This window comes from Mobula birostris, chromosome 9 (assembly GCF_030028105.1).
Source record: "Mobula birostris isolate sMobBir1 chromosome 9, sMobBir1.hap1, whole genome shotgun sequence".
NCBI classification, from domain to species: domain Eukaryota; kingdom Metazoa; phylum Chordata; class Chondrichthyes; order Myliobatiformes; family Myliobatidae; genus Mobula; species Mobula birostris.
Window position 1 is genome coordinate 131,826,915 of NC_092378.1, and position 23,643 is coordinate 131,850,557.

At 42.4% G+C, this 23,643-nt stretch overlaps 1 protein-coding gene across 5 annotated transcripts in view; it reads right to left on the reverse strand.

The window, feature by feature from the left end:
* The window catches only part of cpped1 (calcineurin-like phosphoesterase domain containing 1), a 302,901-nt gene that overhangs the window by 41,747 nt on the left and 237,511 nt on the right, over positions 1-23,643 (reverse strand). For 2 of the 5 annotated variants that reach the window (XM_072268846.1, XM_072268849.1), the window contains exon 4: positions 5,525-18,289. In XM_072268846.1, the coding sequence (XP_072124947.1) occupies positions 18,039-18,289 (251 nt within the window). In that variant the 3' untranslated portion in view covers positions 5,525-18,038. Of the gene's footprint in view, positions 1-1,806; positions 2,863-5,524; positions 18,290-23,643 lie in introns of those variants that run through there. The other 3 variants (XM_072268847.1, XM_072268848.1, XM_072268850.1) reach the window with 3 other exon arrangements.

Sequence of the window (23,643 nt, forward strand, 5' to 3'; positions counted from 1 at the left end):
GGGCTGGAGAGGAAGGAAGCTGATAGGAGAGGAGAGTGAGCCACAGGAGAAAGGGAAGGAGGAGGGGATCCGGGGAAAGAGATAGGCAGGTGAGGAGAGGTAAGAGGCCAGAATGGGGAATAGAAGGAGAGGGTAGGGGAATGAATTTTTTTTTAGTGGAAGGAGAAATTGATAATCATGCCATCAGGTTGGAGGCTACCCAGACGGAATATAAGGTGTTCCTCCTCCACCCAGAAGGTGGTTTCATCATGGCACAAGAGGAGGCCATGGACCAACATGTCAGAACGGGAATGGGAATTAAAAAATTCGGCCATCAGGAAGTTCCACTTTCGGCGGATCGAGCAGAGGTGCTCGATGAAGCGGTCCCCCGATTTATGATGGGTCTCACCAATGTAGAGGAGGCTGCATTGGGAGCCCCAGACACAATATACAACCCCAGCAGATAGGTGAAACCAGGTGAAGGGGAAGGGGGGTGGGTGGGTGGGTGAGGGGACATGATATGAGAAGCTGGGAGGTGAGAAGTGGAAGAGGTGAAAGGCTGGAGAAGAGGGAATCTGACAGGAGAGGAGAGTGGACCGTGGGAGAAAGGGACAGAGGAGGGGAAACTGAGGAAGATGATGTGAATAGATTGTTTGGAGGGTAACCAGAATGAGAACCAAGGCGAGTCTAAACCCAAGGCGATCACCCACATACACCAAAACTCCAAACACCTCCACATCCCCCATGGTCTTCCTCATGCCCCACGGGAAGGTGCAGGAGCTCCGGATATGCCCTGTGGCATCTTTTCAGATTGGAATAGTCCTAGGGAACCTATAATGGGCGTCTTCTCCTTGTCGGCGTCACTCATCGGGATCTGGCAACATCCACTCCTCAGATCCAGCACATTAAACCACGTCACACCATACAAACAGACCATAGCGTCTTCGGCCCTTAGGGCTGTGTTCTGTTCAATGACAGTGCGCCTGTTCAGAGTCCTATCCACACACACGTTGCCTACGTTGCCAGACCATAGCGTCTTCGGCCCTTAGGGCTGTGTTCTGTTCAATGACAGTGCGCCTGTTCAGAGTCCTATCCACACACACGTTGCCTACGTCTTCCATGGCTACAGGGTCCAGTTGCCGCGACCTCTCTCTCACCGAGGTGTCTTCAGTGTTCAACTCCCCTCCCTCGTGGTATTTCGGAGTGGCTACTAAGAGGGTCTCACCCTCAGATACTTCCCCCAGGCCGTACCACAATTGGCTCTCGTTTAAATTCGGTACTAGCCCAAGGCTGCTACACACGTCCTCACAAGCAGCTCAAAACACTGGGTGCACAGACAATGCCCCCATGAACTCCAGTTTCACTGACCAATAATTGTCTTCTGGATAATCACTGGCACTGGTACCCCAAATCTCCAGCACCCTTAATGTTGTCAAGGGCAAATGCTTCAGACACCGGTTGTAAAACGAACTGTACAACAACTTGACCTGCGCCCTGGTGTCGAGGATGGCTTTAGCATAGCTTCCATCTATTGGTAATGACACCCTGGGGCGTGGTCCCTCTAAGCATTCAGGAATAGGGTCTTTTCCTTGCAGAAGTTCCTTGGTACATTGCTGGGAACGTGCTCCCCCAGAGACCCCAAGCCGTTCCCCCACTGGGCCTCCACTAAGTTTCCCGACATCTTCCTGATCAGCTGAGCAACTGAGGGAGGGGCTGATCCAATGAAATGATCCCTCTGGCACTGCAAGCTATTTAGCTGCCCTCCTAGCCAGAGAAGATACACTGAAAGCTTTTTCCCAATCTCCAGACACAGGTATGGAAAGCCACCCAGGCACTGCATTTTACTTCCAGTCGAACCAGATGTATTTTCCCCCGCTTTCAGATTACTGGCAGCTGTCACTACGGGGTAATTGAACCTGACAGTCCTAACACCGACAACAGCCCGCCTCCTCAAACTTTCAACCAATCCCTGTCGCTCTCCCTCAACCAAGCACTGCTACTCATCTAACAACTGAGAGATCCGCGCTGCCTACGTCTTGTACGTCTCCAGCCCTTTAGGGGTGGACAATATCCCAAAAGCCAGACGGAGCCTGCTATGGCTGGAATATTTGTTTTCAGTCACTACCTCCAAATCAGACCACTCTTTCCTCTCTCTCCTAACAGTATGGACAACCTCACCCAGGGCACCAATAGACACTGGCAGTCCCACCACCAACTCGTCAGCGCTAGTCTGAACTCGAACAAAGACCCCACCCAACACGCATGCAGTAATAACCAGCAATCCCACAGGGACACACATTACTAACTGCAATCCCACAGAGATACAGCAGCACTCATTTAAACAGGGCAATCACACAGCACACCACTGAATCCAATCTTGGACAAAGCCCCCAAAAGAAGCTCCCTAGTAAGCCTCAGGCTCGCTCATCTCGCTTTCGTCTAGGGGGGAACAGCCTTCGGCCCCACCAAACTGGGTAATCAAGTTTGTGTGGATGCTGTGTGATGTACCCTACCACGCCAAATAACAGACAATACACCATATGCGATTAAATGATTACCATTTATAGATATTACTGGAACTATGTAATTAATAGAGATAAAATATAAAAGGAAAGTAAAAGGTGACAAACTTATCAGAGTTCAACCACTTTGTGCACAACAGTTGGAGCTCAAGTAACGGGGTCCTCTTTCCACCATTCGATCCCCTCCGACCACCTCAACCCTCCGGCTGGGACCAGCCACGGTGGTTGACCAGATGCTCCACATAAGTCTGTCTTCGTCTCCTCTCCTCGCCAAAGACCGTTGGACTCCCTCTCGGGGTCTGTCCCGTCAGCCAGCTTACAGCATCGCATCCACTCTCTCTGTCCCCATCACGCCTTCTCCCTAAAAGCCCGCACAACACAATAGCTTACAGACACACAAGGAAGAATAACATCTATCCCAATTGGTTCATTCCTTCTCTTATCAATAATATAACCCAAACAAGCAGAGAGAGAGAGAACTCCTTACATCGCAGTTATTTCAGAAAAGCCATTTTAATTATAACATAACAAAGAAGCCATTTTGATTAGCCTACGCAGTAACATAAAAGAAGAAACCCCTTACACTCGTCACTAACAGCACCAAGATTTGCAGGGAAGAAGTCTAAATGGGAATGCAGAAAATGAATCTTTAGTGACATGTTGCATTTCATAGTTTTATACACTTGAAGCATGCTTTTCAACCAGCTGCGTGTAGTTTGGTGCTCTGTAGATGCCAAGAAAAATTTCAACTACTTCCTTGAATGCCTTTCATGTGATTTTTTTCTGGTCCCACTAGAAATTCTTCAAATTGCCTGTCATTGATGACCTGTTTGATTTGTAGATTCAACAAAAATGCTTTCCTTAATCTTGGCATCTGTTATTCTGGGAAGCATCTGTCTCAAATATCAAAATCCTTCATAGAAATTTTTGTGCCTGGTGATAGCAAATTCCATCCTTACGGTCCTGAACCCAATAATTATTACTAAGACCTGTCCTGCCATGCAGCAGCCGCTCTGCCTAAGCATCCCCAAGCATGCCTGAACAAGATAGGAAACTTTCCAGCTTACATTGTAGGCAACATTTTAATTGACTTGAATTACAAAAATGGTGCATGATAGAGAAATTTCATGGTGATTTTCATGATCAGTAGCCCAAAATTCATAAGATACACCTAAAGGTATTCAGAAAGCAAAATCTTTGTTGTCCAGTGTTATACATATATTTGCTAGAAGTATGTGAGTCTCTGGGGTAATGCCTTCCACAAAAGCTATTTGGAGTCAGGTGTTGCAATCAACGAGATGAGATTGGAGGTGTGGGTTGTAGAGATGCCCTGTCTGATTTTAAAAAAAGACACACAAAGTCAGGTTACTGATAGAGCCTGCTCTTCTCAAGAAATATCTGTTTATATGCACCATGCCTCAATCAAAACAATGTTCAGAGGACCTTAGAAGAAGAATTGTAGAGATACATCAAGCTGGAAAAGGCTACAAAAGTATTTCTAAAGACCTGACTATTCATCAGTCCAAAGTAAGAGAAATTGTCTACAAATGGAGGAAATTCAGTACTGTTGCTACTCTCCCTAGGAGTGGACGTCCTGGAAAGATCACACCAAGAGCACAACGTGCAGTGCTGAAGGAGGTGAAAAAGAACCCAAGGGTAACAGCAAAAGAGCTGCAGAAGTCTCCAGAACTTTCTAAAATCTCTGTTGATGTGCCCACAATAAGAAAAACACTGAAGAAGAATGGTGTTTATGGAAAGACACCACGGAGGAAACCATTGCTCCCCAAAAAAAAACATTGTTGAACGTTTCAGGTTTGTAAAAGTTCATCTGGATGTTCTACTACGCTTCTGGGACAAAGTTCTGTAGACAGATGAGGCAAAAGTTGAACTTTTGGCAGAAATGCACATTGCTATGTTTGGAGGGAAAAGGGTACTACACACCACCACTGAACCCTCATCCCAACTGTGAAGCATGGTGGAAAGAGCATCAGGGTTTGGGATTGCTTTGCTGCCTCTGGGCCTGTTCAGCTTGCAATCGTTGAGAGAACAATGAATTCAAAATGGTATTAAAACATTTTACAGGAGGATGTCAGGGTAGCAGTCCGTCACCTGAAGCATAATAGAAGTTGGATAATGCAACAAGACAATGATCCGAAAGACAAATCAACAAAATCAACAACAGAATGGTTTAAAAAGAAGAAAATTTGTGTTTTGGAATGGCCGAGTCAATGTCCTAACCTTAATCCTGTAGAAATGTTGTGGAAGACCTGAAGCAAGCAGTTCATGCAAGGAAGCCCACCAGCATCCCAGAGTTGAAGCAGCTGAGGGAGGAATGGCCTAAAGTTATTTCAAGCTGATGTGCAGGACTGATCGACAGTTCCTGGAAACATTTGGTTGAATTATTGCTGTACAAGGAGGTCACGCCAGTTACTGAAAGCAAAGGTTCACCTACTCTTTCCAACATGTAATATTGGATCATTTTTCTCAAGGGTAATGCTTTTTGAGTTACTTATTTAATTGGGTTCTCTGTATCTAGTTTTAGGACTTCCGTAAAGATCTGATCACATTTTAGGTCATATTTATGCAGAAACAGAGAAAATTATACAGGGTTAACAAACTTTCTAATACCATTGTATACCTCTCATAACTTTGTATACCTCTATCAAATCTCCCCTCATTGTCCTACGCTCCAGGGTTGTCCTAATCTATTCAACCCTTCTCTTTCACTCAGGCCCTCAAGATCCAGCAAAATCCTTGTAAATTTTCTCTGTATTCCTTCAATCGTATTGATATCTTTCCTGCAGTGAGGTGTCCTGAACTGCACCACAATAGGAAAGGGGGTTGGGGGATACAGATTGATTTAATATAAAGAGATAATACTGCTGAAAATGCAAATTTAAAATGATGATGAAAACACTCAGCAGCATTTGTAGTGGTGACACAGAGTCAACATTTAAAATCAATGACCTAGTTAATACTCCACAGAAAAATTTGGATCTACATGCAAATGGACAAAACTATTTTATTTCATTACATACAAATGATGTCATATGAAACAAATAAGTACCCAAATAGATTTTCAATGAAAGGCAAGAATTGGCCTGAAGACTCTGAAAAGAAATCTTGCACTGGTAGTAGGATTTAAATTTGACAATGTAAATTAGCATTTACAAAGTAAGAATAATGATTGGAATTATAAATCCAGAATGGTAAACTAAGCCTAATAGTTACAGTGACATTCTACAGTTGATTGGACATATCCATTTACAATATAAATTTACAAATAGGACATTAATGTTATTACAGAAGGTGCAAAGAAAAATCACAAAAATTATTCCTAAATAGGATGTCTTGTAAATTCCAGCAAGGCTGAATCGTACTTCGGTTTTCACATTTAATGCAGGCAACTTCCTGAAATTGTAAATCAGAAACCTGAGACCTGAGTGAACAGGACAAGAAGCTGTGGTTCTGCTTAATTAACCTGACTGAAGGATGGCAAATGAACAATACAAGGACTGAGAAGTGTAAATTAGAGTGTATGTATGTAATCAAGTGAAAATCAGGCAGGGAAAGAGGAACAAATAATATGATTTTAAAAGAAAAACCAGAGATATAATGGAAAATGAAAAAAAAAAATTTCTTTTAAAAATCTGCTGCAATTAAAATTTGAAGGAGTGAGACTCCGCTTTAATAATTCCGTTTTCAGTACCAGAGTAAGGATGGCACTGATGAAACACAGTGATGCCTCACTAGCAACAAATATGCGACCATATTAATCACACTTTTTCTGGACCCCAAGACTGCGATCAATAGCTTGTAACTTCCCTTTCAGTGTTGAGCTTTTGAGCTGCCTGTACAACCTGGTATTTTTGTGGTGTGAACTGAAGTCTCGAAGGTGCAGGATGGTTGCGAGTGACGTGTGTGGGCCAAATTGAGGCAGCGGGGCCTGAGAGTGAGGAATGAGCCAATGTTTGGCCATTACTGGAGTGGACTTGAAGCTGTTTGAAGCTGCAGATCCGAGATGTGGTATGAGCTGAGACAAGAGGGAGCCGAAGCGGTGGGCAAGAATGAGGTATGAGCTGATGTTTGACTGATTTAAGTGTCAGGTGTGATTGGAAAGGGTCAGGTATGGGCCTAATTGAGGCGGTGGGGCCCAGGGCCCAAAGCCCAAAGCATATCGAAGCGGCAGGGCCTGGTTCTGAGAGCGAGAACCGTACCAATGTTTGGCCAATTTCAGCACTGGGTCAGAATGAAAAGGTCTGCGTATCGGGGCTGGAAGCAAGGGATGGGCCAGTGTCCAGTTTGCTGTTCATCAAGGTTTACTTGTCTCTTCCTGCAACCAACTGCCGCAGGGTCTCGGCCCGAAACGTCAATTGTGCTTTTTTCCTTTTTTCCATAGCTGCTGCCTGGCCAGCTGAGTTCCTTCAGCATTTTGTGTGTGTTGCTTTAATATCCAGACTTGTTTTTTTCACTCTTTATATATTTGAAAAAAACTTTTGGTATCTCCTGACCTTCATATTTCATCTTTTCTCTCTTTATTTTAGATGCCTTCTCTTTGTTTTTTAAAGCTTTCCAATTCTCCAACTTCCCTCTAATTTCGCGATATTAAATGCCCCTTTTGTTTTTATGCTGTCTTTGACTTCTCTTGTGAGCCACAGTTGACACATCCTCCCTTTAGAATACTTGTTCATCTATGGCATTCATGTATGGCAATTGTCCCGTATCGGACCACAAAGCACTCCAGCAGGTGGTGAAAACTGCCCAGCGGATTATCGGCACCCAATTGCCCACCATTGAGAACATCTACCATAAGTGCTGCCTGGGCAGGGTGAAAAGCATTATCAGGGATGCATCTCACACTAACCATGGACTTTTTACTCTCCTCCCATCCGGTAGGTGCTACAGGAGCCTCCGCTCCCACACCAGCAGGCACAAGAACAGCTTCTTCCCTGAGGCTGTGACACTGCTGAACCTCTCATCACAGCGCTAAGCAGTATTGCACCCATATTGTACTGTCTCAGTATTTCATATTTGTGTGCTGCAGCACTTTTTTTAAAATTCGCAGTTATTTTGTAAGTAACACTATTCTTTGCATTTCTGGTCAGATGCTAAATGCATTTCATTAGCTTCATATCTGTACTCAGCACAATGACAATAAAGTTGAATCTAATTTAATCTAATCTTTGGAATGTATTGATCCAACTTGCCCCCAGAAACTCCAGCCATTGCTGATCTGCCATCAGGCTTGCTAGTGTCCACCTAATATTGCAGTGGCAGAGGCGATTAACCAAGAAATAACTGAGGCATGTAAGAACGGAATGGCAGTTGTCATGGGGGATTTTAACTTCCACATAGATCGGGTGAATCAGGTTTGTCAAGGAAGTCTTGAGGAGGACTTCATAGAATGCATCCGTGACGGCTTTCTTGAGCAGCATGTTAGTGAACCTACAAGGGAAAATACTATCTTAGATCTAGTCCTGTGCAATGAGACAGGTAAGATTAACGATCTTGTCGTCAGGGACCCTGTTGGAAAGAGTGATCATAGTATGATCGAATTTCGCATACAGATGGAGGATGGAATAGATCTAAAACTAGTGTTTTTTGCTTGAACAAGGAAGACTACAATGGGATGAGGGAGGAATTGACTAATGTGGATTGGGAGCACAGGCTATTTGGTAGGACAGTTGAGGAACAGTGGGATGCTTTCAAAGAGACTTTTCACAGTGCTCAACAAAAATATATTCCAGTCAAAAGTAAGGACAGTATGTGTGGGGAAAGCCAGCCTTGGATAACTAAGTAAATAAAAGATAGTATCAGATTAAAAGCTCATGTGTACAAAGTCGCAAAGAGTAGTGGGAGACTGGAGGATTGGGAAAACTTTAAAAAGCAACAGAGAACAACTAAACAAGAAATAAGGAAAGGGAAGACAGAGTATGAAAGTAAATTAGCACAAAATCTAAAAACAGACAGCAAAAGTTTTTATAAATATATAAAGCAGAAGAGGGTGGCTAAAGTCACTGTAGGTCCCTTGGAAGACAAGAAGGAGAAATTGATATTGGGTGATAAGGAAATGGCTGAGGTATTGAACGACTATTTGGTGTCCGTCTTCATGGTGGAGGACATGTCTAATACTGTATGCCAAGGAAGGATGTTATGGACGAAATGGGAGGTGAGGACCTTGATAAAATCACTGTCACTAAAGAGATAGTGATGAGCAAACTAGAGGGCCTGAAGGTAGATAAGTCCCCTAGTCCTGATGGGATGCATTTTAGGGGGCTGAAGGAATTGATGGAGGTTATAGTAGAAATGTTAGTAATCATTTATCAAAACTCTCTAGACTCTGGGCAGGTTCCGGCAGATTGGAAGACAGCAAATGTCACGCCAATTTTTTAAAAAGGATGTAGGCAAAAGACGGGCAACTGTAGACCAGTTAGCTTAACATCTACAGTTGGGAAAATGCTTGAAGCTGTCATTAAGGAGGAAATAGTGAAACATTTAGGAAGGAGTGGTTCCATTAGACAGATGCAGCACGGATACCGAAAGGGCAGGTTCTGTCTGACAAATCTACTGGAGTTCTTTGAAGACATAATGAGTGCAGTGGATAGAGGGGAACAGGTGGATGTTGTATACTTGGATTTCTGGAAGGCGTTCGATAAGGTGCTGCACAAGAGATTTATAAATAAGATACGGATGCATGGAGTCGGACGAAGTGTATTGGTTAAACCAAGGCAGAGAGTTAGTATAAATGGGTGTTTCTCCAGTTGGCAGTCAGTGGTGAGTGGGGTGCTGCAGGGGTTGGTGTTGGGCCCACAGTTGTTTACCATTTCCATTGATGATTTGGAAGAGGGGACTGAGTGTAGCATAGCAAAATTTGCTGATGACACTAAACTGAGTGGAAAAGAAAATTGTACAGAGGATGTGGGATGTGGAGAGTCTGTAGAGGGATATACAAACATTTGTAGCTAGGTTAAGTGAGTGGGGCAAGGTCTGCCAGATGGAATACAATGTTGGTAAATACAAGATCATCCACTTTGGAAGGAATAATAGAAGAGTAGATTATTATTTAAATGGTGAAAGATTGCAGTATGCTGTTGTGCAAAGGGACTTGGGAGTACTTGTTCATGAATCGCAAAAAGTTGGCATGCAGGTACACAGGTTATTAAGAAGGCAAATGGAATGTTGGCCTTCATTGCTAGAGGGATTGAATTCAAGAGCACAGGGAGGTCATGCTGCAACTATACAGGGTACTGGTGAAGCCGCACCTGGAATACTGCTTGCAGTTCTGGTCTCCATACTTGAGAAAGGATATACTGGCTTTGGAGGCAGTGCAGAGGAGGTTCACCAGGTTGATTCCAGAGATGAAGGTGTTAACCTATGAGGAGACAGTGAGTCACCTGGGACTATACTCTCTGGAATTCAGAAGAAAGAGAGGGGATCTTATAGAAACATACAACATTTTGAAAGGGATAGATAAGATAGAAGTAGGAAAGTTGTTTCCATTGGTAGATGAAGCTAGAACTAGGGGACATTGCCTCAAGATTCAGGGGAGAAGATTTAGGATGAGATGAGGAGAAACTGTTTTTCTCAGAGTATAGTGAATCTGTGGAATTCTCACCCCAGGGAAGCAGTTGAGGCTTTCTGACTAAATATATTTAAGATACACTTAGATAGATTTTTACATAGTAAGGGAATTAAGGGTTATGGGGAAAAGGCAGGTAGATGGAGCTGAGTTTACAGACAGATCAGCCATGATCTTATTGAATGGCGGGGCAGGCTCGATGGGCCGGATGGCCTACTCCTGCTCCTATTTCTTATGTTCTTTCTGATCAATGTTCCCTCTAATTTGCAATGAGTAGTGTGCGCAAAAATCTTGTGCTGTGCATTTTTTTGCCCAGAGTGCAACAATATATATGCACTGAATAATTTCTTCAATAAAAACAGTATAAATAAGCTAGTTGTAAAACCTGCAAGTTATCGCAAACTCCATGTTGTCAACACCATCTGCATCAGAAACCAGAAAAGGAAATGTGATTGTGTACAATCGTGAAATATACTTAACACAGCAACGAGGTAGAGGTGACCTTTCGTGCACAGCTTGCATTCCTTTGTGCGCTAGTAGCAAAAGATGTTGGGAACATTGCTTCCAATCAACTTTGACCAGCTCCTCTCTCATGCCTTGGTAATTCCTTTTACTTCAATGTAATACTGATAGATCGGACTTTATCTTCTACCTCTCAAACTGCAGGGTGAATTCTATCATATTACAATCACTGTCTCTTAAGGGTTCCTTTACCTTAAGCTCTCTAACCAAATCTAATTCATTACTCAACACCTAATCCAGAATTGCTTTTCGCCTCAATAGGCTCAACCACAAGCTGCTCTAAAAAGTCATCTCGAAGGCATTCTAGAAATTCCCTCTCCTCGGATCTAGCATCAATCTGATTTTCCTAATGTAAACGCAGACTGAAATGTCCCCATGACTTTTGTAACATTGCCCTTATTACATGCCTTTTCTATTTCTCAAGGCGTGAATACTACATATTAATAAATGTTACCGCACTCTTGCTTCCAGGTGGAGAGGTTCTGAGTTTAAGTACCACTTCAGGAATTTGAGAACATAAATTTTGGTTTACCACCGAAGGACTGTTACAATGTCAAAGGTGCTGCTTTACAGGTGAGATGTTAAATCAAGGCTTCTGGTTTCTCAGTTATGCCATTGAGAAGATTTTCTTGGTTTCCTGGCCAACTATTATCCATTAATTAATATTGCAAACTGAACATTTTTTCCCTCACTGTTTACAATAGCTTGCTTTGTCTTACTAAAGACTGGCACAGATCCTATATTTTAACTATGACTACACATCCAAAGGTATGACATTGGCTTGGGGCTTTTGAGATCAGAAAAAGATACTGTTAGAATACAAGTACTTCAAATTCCTTTACCCGCTTCTTCATCAACCTGACCAACTGTTACCTATTAACCCTGATTAAAGACTAAGTAGCCGTACAATTTATTCTGCTGACACTCGGTGTGTGGAGGAACATGGCACTAATCAACTTTATGATTAGTTTGACATTAATGTTGGCTTTGCCAGTGCTGATCAAATTCTGTGAATAAATTAAACACGGAGGATTAATGTTCTGCTGCAGCCTTATTTGGATAAATTGCTGCATTTTGCTAAATTTGTACATAATTGCCTGTAATTCTGGTCCAAAGCAATTTTTGGGTTGTGAATTCACATGTTTATTGTATGAGTTGATGTCATGTTTTCTTTATCCAAGGGTTTTTTTCACAGATTTTTAGGTAAATATAGAACAGTCTATATGTAGATTGTTAGCACCAATTATATGGTTGTCATCTAATTAATAAGACCTCGTCACTGATGCACTCTATTAACAATGATATGTGAAGCTGACGTTGAAGTGGATCATTTATTTTCTCTGCTTGCTCTCTGAAATGGCTTGTGATGTTTTTTCTGGGTTAATGCTACCATATGGACATGTAATTCAGTTACATCTATGCTGTCTGTGGTTGCTAGGGCAGGATAATTGTACCAGCTTTTTTCTTTCTGACACTGCCACTACGTTTTGCAACTTCCAGATTAACTTTCTTAGTTTGAGATTTCCATGTAATACTGTGCAAGATGATCAAATTTTGCATGTAGACTCTGACAGTCAAATGTAAATCAGGATTATGATTGCAAATAATACCTCATAGACTTAGCTGAGAATTTGATGCTCCTCTAAGCTTTAGTAATGCAGTGAGCACTCTCATCCATTCATCATTGTGGGCTCCAGCTGGGGGTGGGAGGGCAGGACAGTACAGGCTAGCTAGGACACATATGCGACACACAGTTATGTTCTGAGTGTGGAACGTGTGTATGTCAAATGTGCAGCTATATATTTGAAGTCCTGCACAAGTCAAGGCTGAATGGAGCAGATGAAATTTTAGATGTGCAAAATTTCCAAAAGACAGAGGCGCATTAAGTGCTAGTGTGACTTCCTTCTTAGTGATTCGGTGTAGTACTGTCTTTATTACATCAGCTACCTCAATAAACCTCGCTCCTAAAGCCCAACCACTCATGTGCAAGTGCACCTTTCCCACTCTGCACTTCAATCTTGTGATTGGTGGGTGCAGGGAAAAAGCCCAGCAAAGCACATTCAAGCTTACCCCCCACCCCCATCCAGCACACCCCTCTGCATTACACTCACAACCATATTCCCACATTGTCACGAACAGGAAGCAATGTTACAGAGGAAGAGCTCCTGGCTGCAATTGGAACTTGCTTTGTCGTGGCATATTACAGCTACAAAAAATTCTCAGCGGCACTGGGCCAAACCATTGCGTTCCCATTTGTAACACGTTGACTTTCAGCGGGGTTGGGATCGAGGTTCAAGGGGCACGGTCATAAATAGATTTGAGAGATAATGTGAAAAGAGTATTGAAGGGAATATCCAAAAGAGGTAGTCAGCAGGATTTTAATTCCAATTATACCTTTTAGATTTAGCTGAAACCCTGATTACAGAGGAGTTCTGTGACATGTAGAGATGAGGGGATTTTTTGGCAGTGTACGTTCAGTGTTCAGCCTCAACTCCAGATAAAAGGCATTTTTCCTTTTCGAAATTTGGAATTCTGCTTCCTCCTTCCAAACAGCATCTCCAGCACTTCCTCAATTCCAAAATAGACCCTACCTGAAGGTGGACTATAGTGGCTGACAGCGGAAAAGTGACCCCACTATTTAACAAAGCAAAGAGGAGTAAATTAGGACACTGCAGTAAAATTCCAATGTCCATTATATGATTGTCTAGGATTCCCAATGATGCAGCCTCTGGCTCACTTGGGTACCGATTCCCTTGTACCCTCCAACACAATGACACCCTGGTTCCTGTACTCCTTTAGTCACCAGGGGAGTTGTGGTTAGTGAGGAAGGTTGTCAAGAGATTCAGCAGGATATAGATTATTTTAAATCTGGGCTGAGCAATGGTGGGTGGAATTTAATCTGGACAATTTGGGAGATCAAATGCAAGAGGTAAGCATACAGTAAGTGGCAAAACTCCAAGGAGCATTAATGCGCTGAAGGATCCTGGGATGGAAATCTATAGCTCCACCATCTCGGCAATTTACTTGCAAACGTTTTGTCACCATGTGAGGAGACATTGTCAGCGCTTTGTTGATTGTGCAACCATCAACCACCCGAGCTACACATCTACCGAATTACGTCCATCTATAGCTCCATATTGTAACAACAGTGGATACGGTGGCAAAGGAGGCATGCAGCACGATTGCCTTAATTGGTCAGGGCAACGTTGTAGGTCTATAAAATTTGGTTAGGACACATTTTGTGCAGCTCTGATTGCCATACTGTAACAAGGATGTGGAGACTTTGGAGAGAGTGAATCAGTTGTTCACCAGGATGCTGCCTGGCTTAAAGAATATAAACTAGAGGGAGAGGTTAGATCAACATAAGATTATTTTCTGTAGAACTTCAGAGACTGAGGGGCAACCTGATAGAAGTACGTTACATTTTCAGAGATATAGATAGAGTAGTTAGTCTTTTTTGCCAAGATTGGAATGCCAAATACTAAGGACATAATTTGAAGGTGAGAGGGGGAAATTTTAAAGGCGGTACATGAGGCAAGTTCTTATTTACACGGGATGTAGATACCTGGAAAGGATTGCCAGAGGAAATAATAGAATGGCAACGTTTAAGGGGAATATAGACCGGCAGATATAGAGGGATACAGACCACATGTAGGCAGCTGAGAGAAGGCATCATAATCTTGGTGGGCTGACTTTCTCAGACTGGCAGGTTGTGACAAGTATGGTACCACAGTGATTTGTGGATGTGATTTTGCGGTTATTTATGATCTATATCAATGATTTGTCTTGTTGGCCTCTATTACAAGATAGCTCAGTACAGGGTAGCATAGCAGGGGCCTTAGTGAGTCCACACCTTTCCCCTGGCTAAGGGCTCCACGGCCAGGGACCAGAGTCTCAAAATAAAAGGACTGACCTGAAGAGAAATTTCTTCAAGTTGAAGGCGGTGAATCTTAGATGGGCCGCAGCTATGCCTGCCTTTTCGTTGGCTACATAGAACAGTCATTGCTTCAAGCCTTCCCTGGTCATGCTCCTCAAGTCTTCCTGTGCTACGTTGATGTCTGCATTGATGCTGATTCATGCACCCACGCTGAGTTCGTCAATTTCATCAACTTTGCCTCCATATTCCACCCTGCCCTTAAATTCACTTGGTCTGTTTCTCCCCTTTCTTGATCTCTCTTCCTCCAATTCTGGAGTCAAACGGTCTTTCGACATCTTTTTTAAACCTACCATTCCCACAGTTATCTTGACTATAGTTCTTCCAGCCCTGTCTCCTGTAAAAACACTATTCCCTTTTCTCAGTTTCTTTGTCGCTGCCATATCTATTCCCAGGATGAGGCTTTCCTTAAAGAACGAGGTCTTCCTTCCTCCACCTTTGATGGTGTCGTCACCTACATCTCCTCCATTTCCCAGACATCCGCGCTCACCCCATCTTCCCGCCGTCTTAGCAGTGATAGAGTTCCTCTTGTCCTCACCTACCATCCAACAAATCATTCTCTGCAACTTCCGCCATCTTCAATGGGATCCTACCACCAATCACATCTTTATCTCCCTATGTCCCCCACTGCCACTTTCCACAGCGATCACGCCCTCTGTGATGCCCTTGTCCATTCAGCCCTCCCCATTAATTTCCCATCTGGCACGTATCCCTGCAAGCAACAGAACTACCTTGTCTCCTCCCTTACTTCCATTCAGGGCCCCAAGCAGTCCTCCCCGGTGGGGGAACACTCCACCTTCAAACCTGTTGGGGTTATCTAAAGTATCCAGTGCTCCCGATGCAGTTGCCCCTAAATTAGTGAGACCCAAAATAAACTGGAGAAATGTTTCATCATGCACTCCTGCTCCATCTGCCGAAAGTGGAAGTTTCCGGTCGCCAACCATTTTAATTCCTACCCCCAGTCGCATTCCAACATGTCGCTCCATGGGCCTCCTGCCTTGCCACTCTCAGAATGGAGGAGTAAACCTCATATTCCATGTAGGTAGCCTCCAACTTGATGGCCTGAACATCATTTTCTCCTTCTGATAATCTTTTCCCCTCCTCCCTTCCCTCTTCTTCTATTCCACACTCTGATTTCTTACCTCTTCACCTTGGCGCCTCTCCATCTTCACTTTCTCCCATGGTCCACTTTCCCCTCCTATCAGATTCCTTCTTCTCCAGCCCTTCACCTTTCCCACCCATCTAGTATTACCTATCACCTTCTAGAGAATCCTCGTTCCCTTCCACCAACCTATTTATTCTGGCATCTTCCCCCATCCTTTCCGGTCCTCGGCCCGAAATGTTGATGCTTTATTCATTTTCATAGATGCTGATTCACCTGCAGCGTTCCACCACCATTTTGTGTGTGTTGCAGTGAACCTTAAGATAGACTTTGAGAATTCTAGACAATGAACTCATTCAAAACAAAAATTGAGACTTTTTAAACATTGAGGGTTATGAGGATGGTGATAAGGTTAAAAAAATCAGACATGTACTTGATAAAAGGTGTAGTGTGCCCAAAAGGACCAGATGGCCTAGTTCAGGCTCTATTTCTCATGTAAATAGAATTCCAAGCATGTATTATATATAATATGCTGGCTTAAAACTTGAATCCATTTCTACTGACAGCATATGCTAAGCTTAAGAAAGCATGTAAAAATTAGTTTTGGGCTGTTGCGCTACACTAACTTCAATAAAGTCTTGTGATTTTTTAATATTATTTCTCAAATGTTATCAGGCATAAATTTCTAAAGCTAGAGTTTCCATGTTAAAGTATCAGAATACTTGGATTCTTCCAATACTGATACCCACTCCACTTGTCTGATTAAATGATCAAGCAATGTTACTTACACATCTATGATCCATGCTGGGAGTTAAAGTAATGGAAATTATGAGTACGTACTGGAGAAATCACAACATGGTAAGTGGTGAATCTGTGGAATTCGTTGCCACAGGCCAGGTCATTGGGTATATTTAATGCAGAGGTTGATAGATTCTTGATTAATCAGGGCATGAAGGGTTACAGGGAGAAGGCAGGAGATTGGGCCTGAGAGGGAAAATGGATCAGCCATGATGAAATGGAGATGCAGACCTGATGGGCCAAATGGCCTAATTCTGCTCCTGTATCTTATGGTCCCATAATAGTGCATTGGGAAATTTAAGTGGAGACACGAGAGATTGTGTCTTGCTCCAGATTCCAGCATCTGCAAATTGCTGGAGAAGCTCAGTATCTCAAGCAGTGAATACGGGTATGAAGGACCAGATGCAGAGTCCTGGCCCGAAACACCATCCTTTTGCCTCCACAGATGCAATCAGCATTCCTCCAGAAATTGTTCTATTTCTTGTGAAATTGACTTACACTTTGCTATTTTGTATAATTCAGCTGAACTAAAGACAGAATCGCTGTTGTGAAGAGTTATAGAAATGTCATGGTTACACTGATCTGATTCCTCCACGATCGCAGAGGTGTCCACACTGTTGTCATTCACGAAACATGCAGCTACTGTATAGAAACTGCAAAGCAAAAACGCCCTCAAAGAGAAGTCTGATAATGACCAGATAAAGCTTTTTCCTTTGTGTTGTATTTATCGACGTGCCGTCTTGAAGATGACTTCTCGGATCACGTGACACACTCTCAATGCCGCAGTACAGTAATAACCGTTATTGTTGTGCTCACAGCTCATTGATACAGCAACAATTTTGCAGTCGGTGTCCAGAAACCTACCAGTCTGATTACATTGGAAACAACAGACCGCACACAATAGCATTGAGTTTGTGCTGATACTGACCCCAAAACATTTCCCATGTGTGGAACTGTTTTCCGAATTATGGAGGAGTATAAAAACTTCGTCGTTTTTTTTGCATTTATAACCAGACTGTAATGAAAGTAACAATGGGCTCAAGCTGCCTTGTTACCACAGCGACATCCAATTAACACTCTGGTTGGACACCTACCCAAGTGTCTGCCTGAGATTCTGTCCAATGGCAAGCCTCTGAAATGATCATTAAACTGTACCACATATGAAATCATGCCTTGTGTCAGAAGAAAATTGCTGTAATTTTTTTAATTGATTACCTAACAATGAACACCAAATCCTTACTACCACTTTTACTAATTAAGCTGTATTTTCGGCTTTTCTTGCTTATATTTCTTTTATTATTTGCGACACTTCAGAGTGTGACAGACTGTATAGAGAGCCAAGTATACATCATGAATTCAAGTGATGACAGCTGACAGTGATGACACAGTCACTAGCAAAAATAGAGCCACAATGAGCCTGAAAATTATACCCATAACTGCTTAAAATAACAGTCATCTGTCTAAAAAAATATAGTAAAACAATTTGGTAGATTTGCACTATGGAAGCTCTGACTTTATAACATCTTAAAGTAAATCAACAAACTTCAGCAGATGTTTAAATTTATCCACTGATGGTCCTCAACTGCCCATTCTCACCACTATTCAGTGTAGGTGGAGGTTTGGAACGTTTTCTTCACTATGGTGGGAGATCACCTCGTTCACTGTAACATCACTGAGTTCATCCAGACTGATGTATTTGTGATGGACGTGGTTCTCTGTCACTGCTACCACCCGCACACCATGCTTGTCCGGTCCCAGCTGGCAGCCGATGGCCGAAGTCACTACCATATCCAGGTTATTAAACTTGCCACCGGCGTTCCGATGGTAATGGCCAGAGAAGACAGCCTTCACACCTGGAACAGAGCCAAAAAAAAAATCCATGCATTAAGATGTATTAATATTACTGGGAAGCTTGGGGCTCGAATTTGCCATCGTAGTGTAGTGGTTAGCACAACACCTTACAACAGCCAGCTGTAAGATCAGGGTTCAAATCCCACCACTGTCTGTAAGCAGATTATGCATTCTCCCCATTTATTATGTGGCTTTACTCTCATTTCCTCCCACATTCCAAAGATGTATGGGTTAGGGTTAGTGAGTTCTGAATCAGAATCAGAATCTGGTTTATTATCACCAGCACGCGTCGAGAAATTTGTTAATGTAGCAGCAGCAGTTCAATGCAGTATATAATATGGAAGAAGGAAAAAAATAATAATAGATAAATAAGAAAATCAGTTACAGTATATGTAAATTAAATAGATTTTAAATTGTGCAAAAAACAGAAATAATATATAATAAAAAAGTGCGGTAGTGTTCACAGGTTCAATGTCCATTTAGGAATTGGATGGCAGAGGGGAAGACGCTGTTCCTGAATCGCTGAGTGTGTGCCTTCAGGCTTCTGTACCTCCTACCTGATGGTAACAGTGAGAAAAGGGCATGCCCTGGGTGCTGGAGGTCCTTAATAATGGACGTTGCCTTTTTGAGATACCACTCCTTGAAGATATCCTGGGTACTTTGCGGGCTAGTGCCCAAGATGGAGCCGACTAAATTTCCAACCCTCTGCAGCTTCTTTCAGTCCTGTGTAGGCACCAGAACCACAGTGACAATTGCGGGCTGCCCAGCACAATCCTCACTGATTTGATTTGACTCAAAAAATGCACTTCACTGTATGTTTCAAAGTACATGCAAAAGATCTTTTTTTTTAGATGCATTTCACTTCTTTCTTCAGCTTCTTTTAGCAAGCACCCTCATGTCAAAGTGTTCCATAATGATCAGCTTGCATATCAGCCATGCACGGAAATTTGAAGGGTGTTTATATATTTTACAACTAGTCTCTCAAATTATGATTACTTGCCACTATACTCTGCTGGATTCCTCTGAATGAAGGCAATATGGAAACTGATATGTTGTTCCAAAGAGCCAACGGAATCAGCGAAGAATACTTTTATAAGCACTAAATCTACACAGATTTACACAGCTCTTTGCTGGGTGAGCTGGCACTTTCTTTCCCACCACATTATTTCCCCTTGATCTTTTCAAAAGAGTGCGGCAAGCCTCAGAGCTGACAAGTCAGTGCACTGGGACCTTGGGGAAAGCTCTTGAAATTCCCCAATGTGACCAAGTTTGTCGCTGCCAGCTGCTACAAGCCAGAGCTATATTGTGATGTTACAAACAAACTATAACAACAAGCCCTAGAAATTTAATATTAAGTAAATGATCTAATTTATGTCCAAGTTTAAAGGGAATATTTGGTCAAATTATTCTTGTATATTGCTGCTTTTAAGTGCAAAAGAACAGCAGCATTGCTTTGGAAAACCTTTCCCCTGTCTTAGTCTGGAATTGAAGCAAAATTCACAGGTTGGTGTTCAACTTCCATGCCAATGGCAGAGCAGAAAGCTCACCAAATGTGCCAGGGTCACGTCTCTGATTTAGCAACACTGTGAGAGAATGTGCTTTTCACATCCCCTGCATTAACCCTTAAGAAGAGCAGGCTAGCCAGCTTTATTTTTATAGATAACATGGAAAAGAAATACCAGGAGAACACTTTACCTCTTCTACCTATCTGCTCACAGTTTCATACTTTCTAGCCCCCACCCCCCGACACTCCATCCACCTATCTACCCCTCACCTATCACTTGCTAGCTTGTACTCCTTTCCCTGGCTATTCTGGCTTTCTGTCTCCTGCCTTTCCAGTCCTCAGGAATGGTCTCAACCCAAAATGCTACTGTTTATTCCCCTCCATAGATGCTGCCAAACTTTCTTAATTCCTCCAGCATTTTGTGTTGTCCAAAAAAGGAGAGTGGTGTTTTAACTTTTGAGCCAAATAATAACACAGCAGTGAAAGAAAAGGCCAGCAAGGCTATGCAGCTAATAACCAGTCCCAGAGGCCTGGGTTCAATCGTGTTTCCGGGTGTTGTCTGTGCAGAGTTTGCATGTTCCTCCCGTGATTATGTAAGTGTTCTCCTGATGTCTGGTTTCCTCCCACATCTGAAAGACTTGTGAGTTAGCTGCTGTAAGTCTGTTCCCATGTGTGAGTGATTGTTAAATCTATCCCCATGCGTGAGTGAGTGTTAAATCTGTGCCCGTGTGTGAGTGAGTGGTAAACCTGTCCCCATGTGTGTGTTAAATCTGTCCGTGTGTGTGAGTGAGTGGTAAATCTGTCTCCATGTGTGTGTGAGTGGTAAATCTGTGCCCGTGTGTGAGTGAGTGGTAAATCTATGCCCATGTGTGTGTGAGTGGTAAATCTGTGCCCGTGTGTGAGTGAGTGGTAAATCTGTCCGTGTGTGTGAGTGAGTGGTAAATCTGTCCGTGTGTGTGAGTGAGTGGTAAATCTGTCTCCATGTGTGTGTGAGTGGTAAATCTGTGCCCGTGTGTGAGTGAGTGGTAAATCTGTCCGTGTGTGTGTGTGAGTGGTAAATCTGTCCGTGTGTGTGAGTGAGTGGTAAATCTGTCCGTGTGTGTGTGAGTGGTAAATCTGTCCCCATGTGTGTGTTAAATCTGTCCCGGTGTGTGAGTGAGCAGTAAATCTGTCCGTGTGTGTGAGTGAGTGGTAAATCTGTCCGTGTGTGTGAGTGAATGGTAGAATCTGTGCAAGGGGAGTATATTGAGAAGTATATGTGGAAAATAAGATACAAGGATTAATGATGTAGAATTAATGTAAATGTGTGGTTGATGAGCTGCAGAGTCTGTTTTTGTGCTGTATCTATGACTCAAATGGTCATTAGTGACAGAGGTGGGAGGAAGCAGGTAACTAGAGCGATGAATACTCTAGCCAGCGCTGGTCCAAAATCAGCAACAGTTTGACAATAACTTAATTTGTTATTCCATAACACCTCTCATTAATTTGTTCCCCGCAGTAATATCTTAGAAATGTAAGAAACCATTTCCCTCATATAAATGAACATTTCAGCCACAAGAGAGTCAAAGATGATTTTCTCAGTACATACTTTTCCTTCAATAATTGATACAGGTTATTCCAATTTCATAATTGATCTGAATATCTTTTCTCTGGAGAACTAAGTGACATACAATTTTACTAATATATTTTGAAAGATTTGCATAACTGGCTAACATTTTAATGTTTAAAAAATATTTCCGTAAAAATGAATTTAAAATAAGTCACTGATGAAAAAACTTTTGAACAAATGAATTATACAAAAGCAATCTAGAATGATTTTTTTTCAAAAAGAGCTTCATTGGGTAATGCGAGTCTTGAGACCTTCCACAACTCAGTGTCACTCAAGGCTGCTCTGTGGTAACGCTACTTGACATTTCAATTTATTCAGCTTGATCACATTTTATGGTCTGGTCACCTTATTCAATCATTTGACATTGTGAATAGCCGCACACTTCAGCATCTTGAACACATGAACAATGCAGAAGGGCACAAGAAACCACATCGAGACCAGGATGGCAAAGAAAGACATAAACATCATTAACGACAAAGAGCATTTCAATAGATGTCCAAATAAAATAGCATGAAGACTTGGGGGTAAAGTAATCAAGTCTAGATTTTTGAAGGTATCTGTCTGACTCACCACGCTCAGGTGTTTGGGAATGAAGACTACGTAATGGAAGGTAGAGCTGAGGGACAACATCACTCTTGTCAAAACTAACAGTGAAATGTCAATGTTTTTAAATGTCTAATAATTCAAACAATTGATCATGAAAGATTTAAGCACCTAAAGTTTGTAAAATAATAACTATATTACCTAAAAAAACAAAAAAATTATAAAATACGTTAATGTGAATAAGTCAAATATGATTTTCTTCCTAACCAGGAACTGATAATCGTTTGACTAAGTCATAGAATAATACAGCATGGAAAGAGGCCCTTTGGTTCTACTCATCCATACTAACCATAATGTCTATTTGTCCATGTTTATTCCCCCTCAAATTTAAAGTAAATTTATTATCAAACTACATATATGTCACCTGTGATTCATCTTCCCTCCCACCTGTCCAAATATCTTCCACTGTACCTGCCTTGAATGCTTCCTCTGGTAGCTAATTCCACACACACATCATCCTCTGTATGAAGGTGATCCTCAGGTCCCTTTTAAAATCTTTCCCTTCTCACCTTAAGCCTATGCCGTCTTATTCCAGGAAAAAGACTGTGTGCATTCACCCTTTCTGTTCAAAAGGTGACCCCTCAGCCTCCCGCACTCAAAACAATAAATAACAAGCCCGCCCCACTCTCCCTGAAACTCAAGCCACTCCTATACTCATTGCCCTGAGTGATGAAGGCTGGCACATCAAACGCCTGCTTCATCACTCCCTGTCTTCCTATGGGGAGTGAAACAGAGCTTTTGTCAAGTCTGGCTGCTATTGTTCTACATTCCTCTAACATCCAGCATGAGAACAGTAAGCCAAGGACTGTACCATTAAATTTTGATAATTCTATGAAACTCTCCAAGACAGATATTCATTGTTTGGTTGGTAATCTGGAATCAACATGACATGCATGGGCCAAGCTCTACAACAGACATTCCCAGACATCCCACCTTGCAAAAACTCATTTCAGGCAGGCAACACCATCAATTTGCGGGAGACTCCTGGAACTTCCGGGAGAGGTGGGATGACTGCAATAGAGTAGCTCCTAAGCAGCTAGCCAGCTAGTTTAAATAACGTTAGCTATGATAATGAACAAATGACACCTGTTAAACTCACCTCAACACGTCTTTTACAGTCTTAACCCACCATGGGCAATAGAAAAGTCACTGTTGCAAACAGTGCAGCGAGCAACACTGTCATTATTTTTGACCCTATTAGTCAGGGGTACACTTTAGTGTAGTCTGGGGTGACGTACGTTTTATATTTTTTTTGGAACGCTCTGCCATGGCGCACTCTCGCTTGCTTGCTTTCGCTCTTGCTCGCTCGCTTGCTCTCGCTCTCTCTCTCGTGCACTCACTCTCTTTTGCTTTCTCTTGCTCGCTCTGAAAAAAATTGATTTCCGTGATATTGTATATAATTTGCAGGCATCAGGGAGCCACTATTAATATGCGGGGGACTCCCGGAACTTCCGGGAGAGGTGGGATGTCTGCATTCCCAACCTTTTTTCTGCCATGGACCAATATTAGGGGCCTGTAGATTTCTATGACAAGCAGACAAATTGCCCTGGAAAATAAAGAACCAGCTAGTGAAAAAAATTATTTTCCCTTAATACCTATTACAATCAGCATTTGTAATGAATCACAGGAATATAATTTCT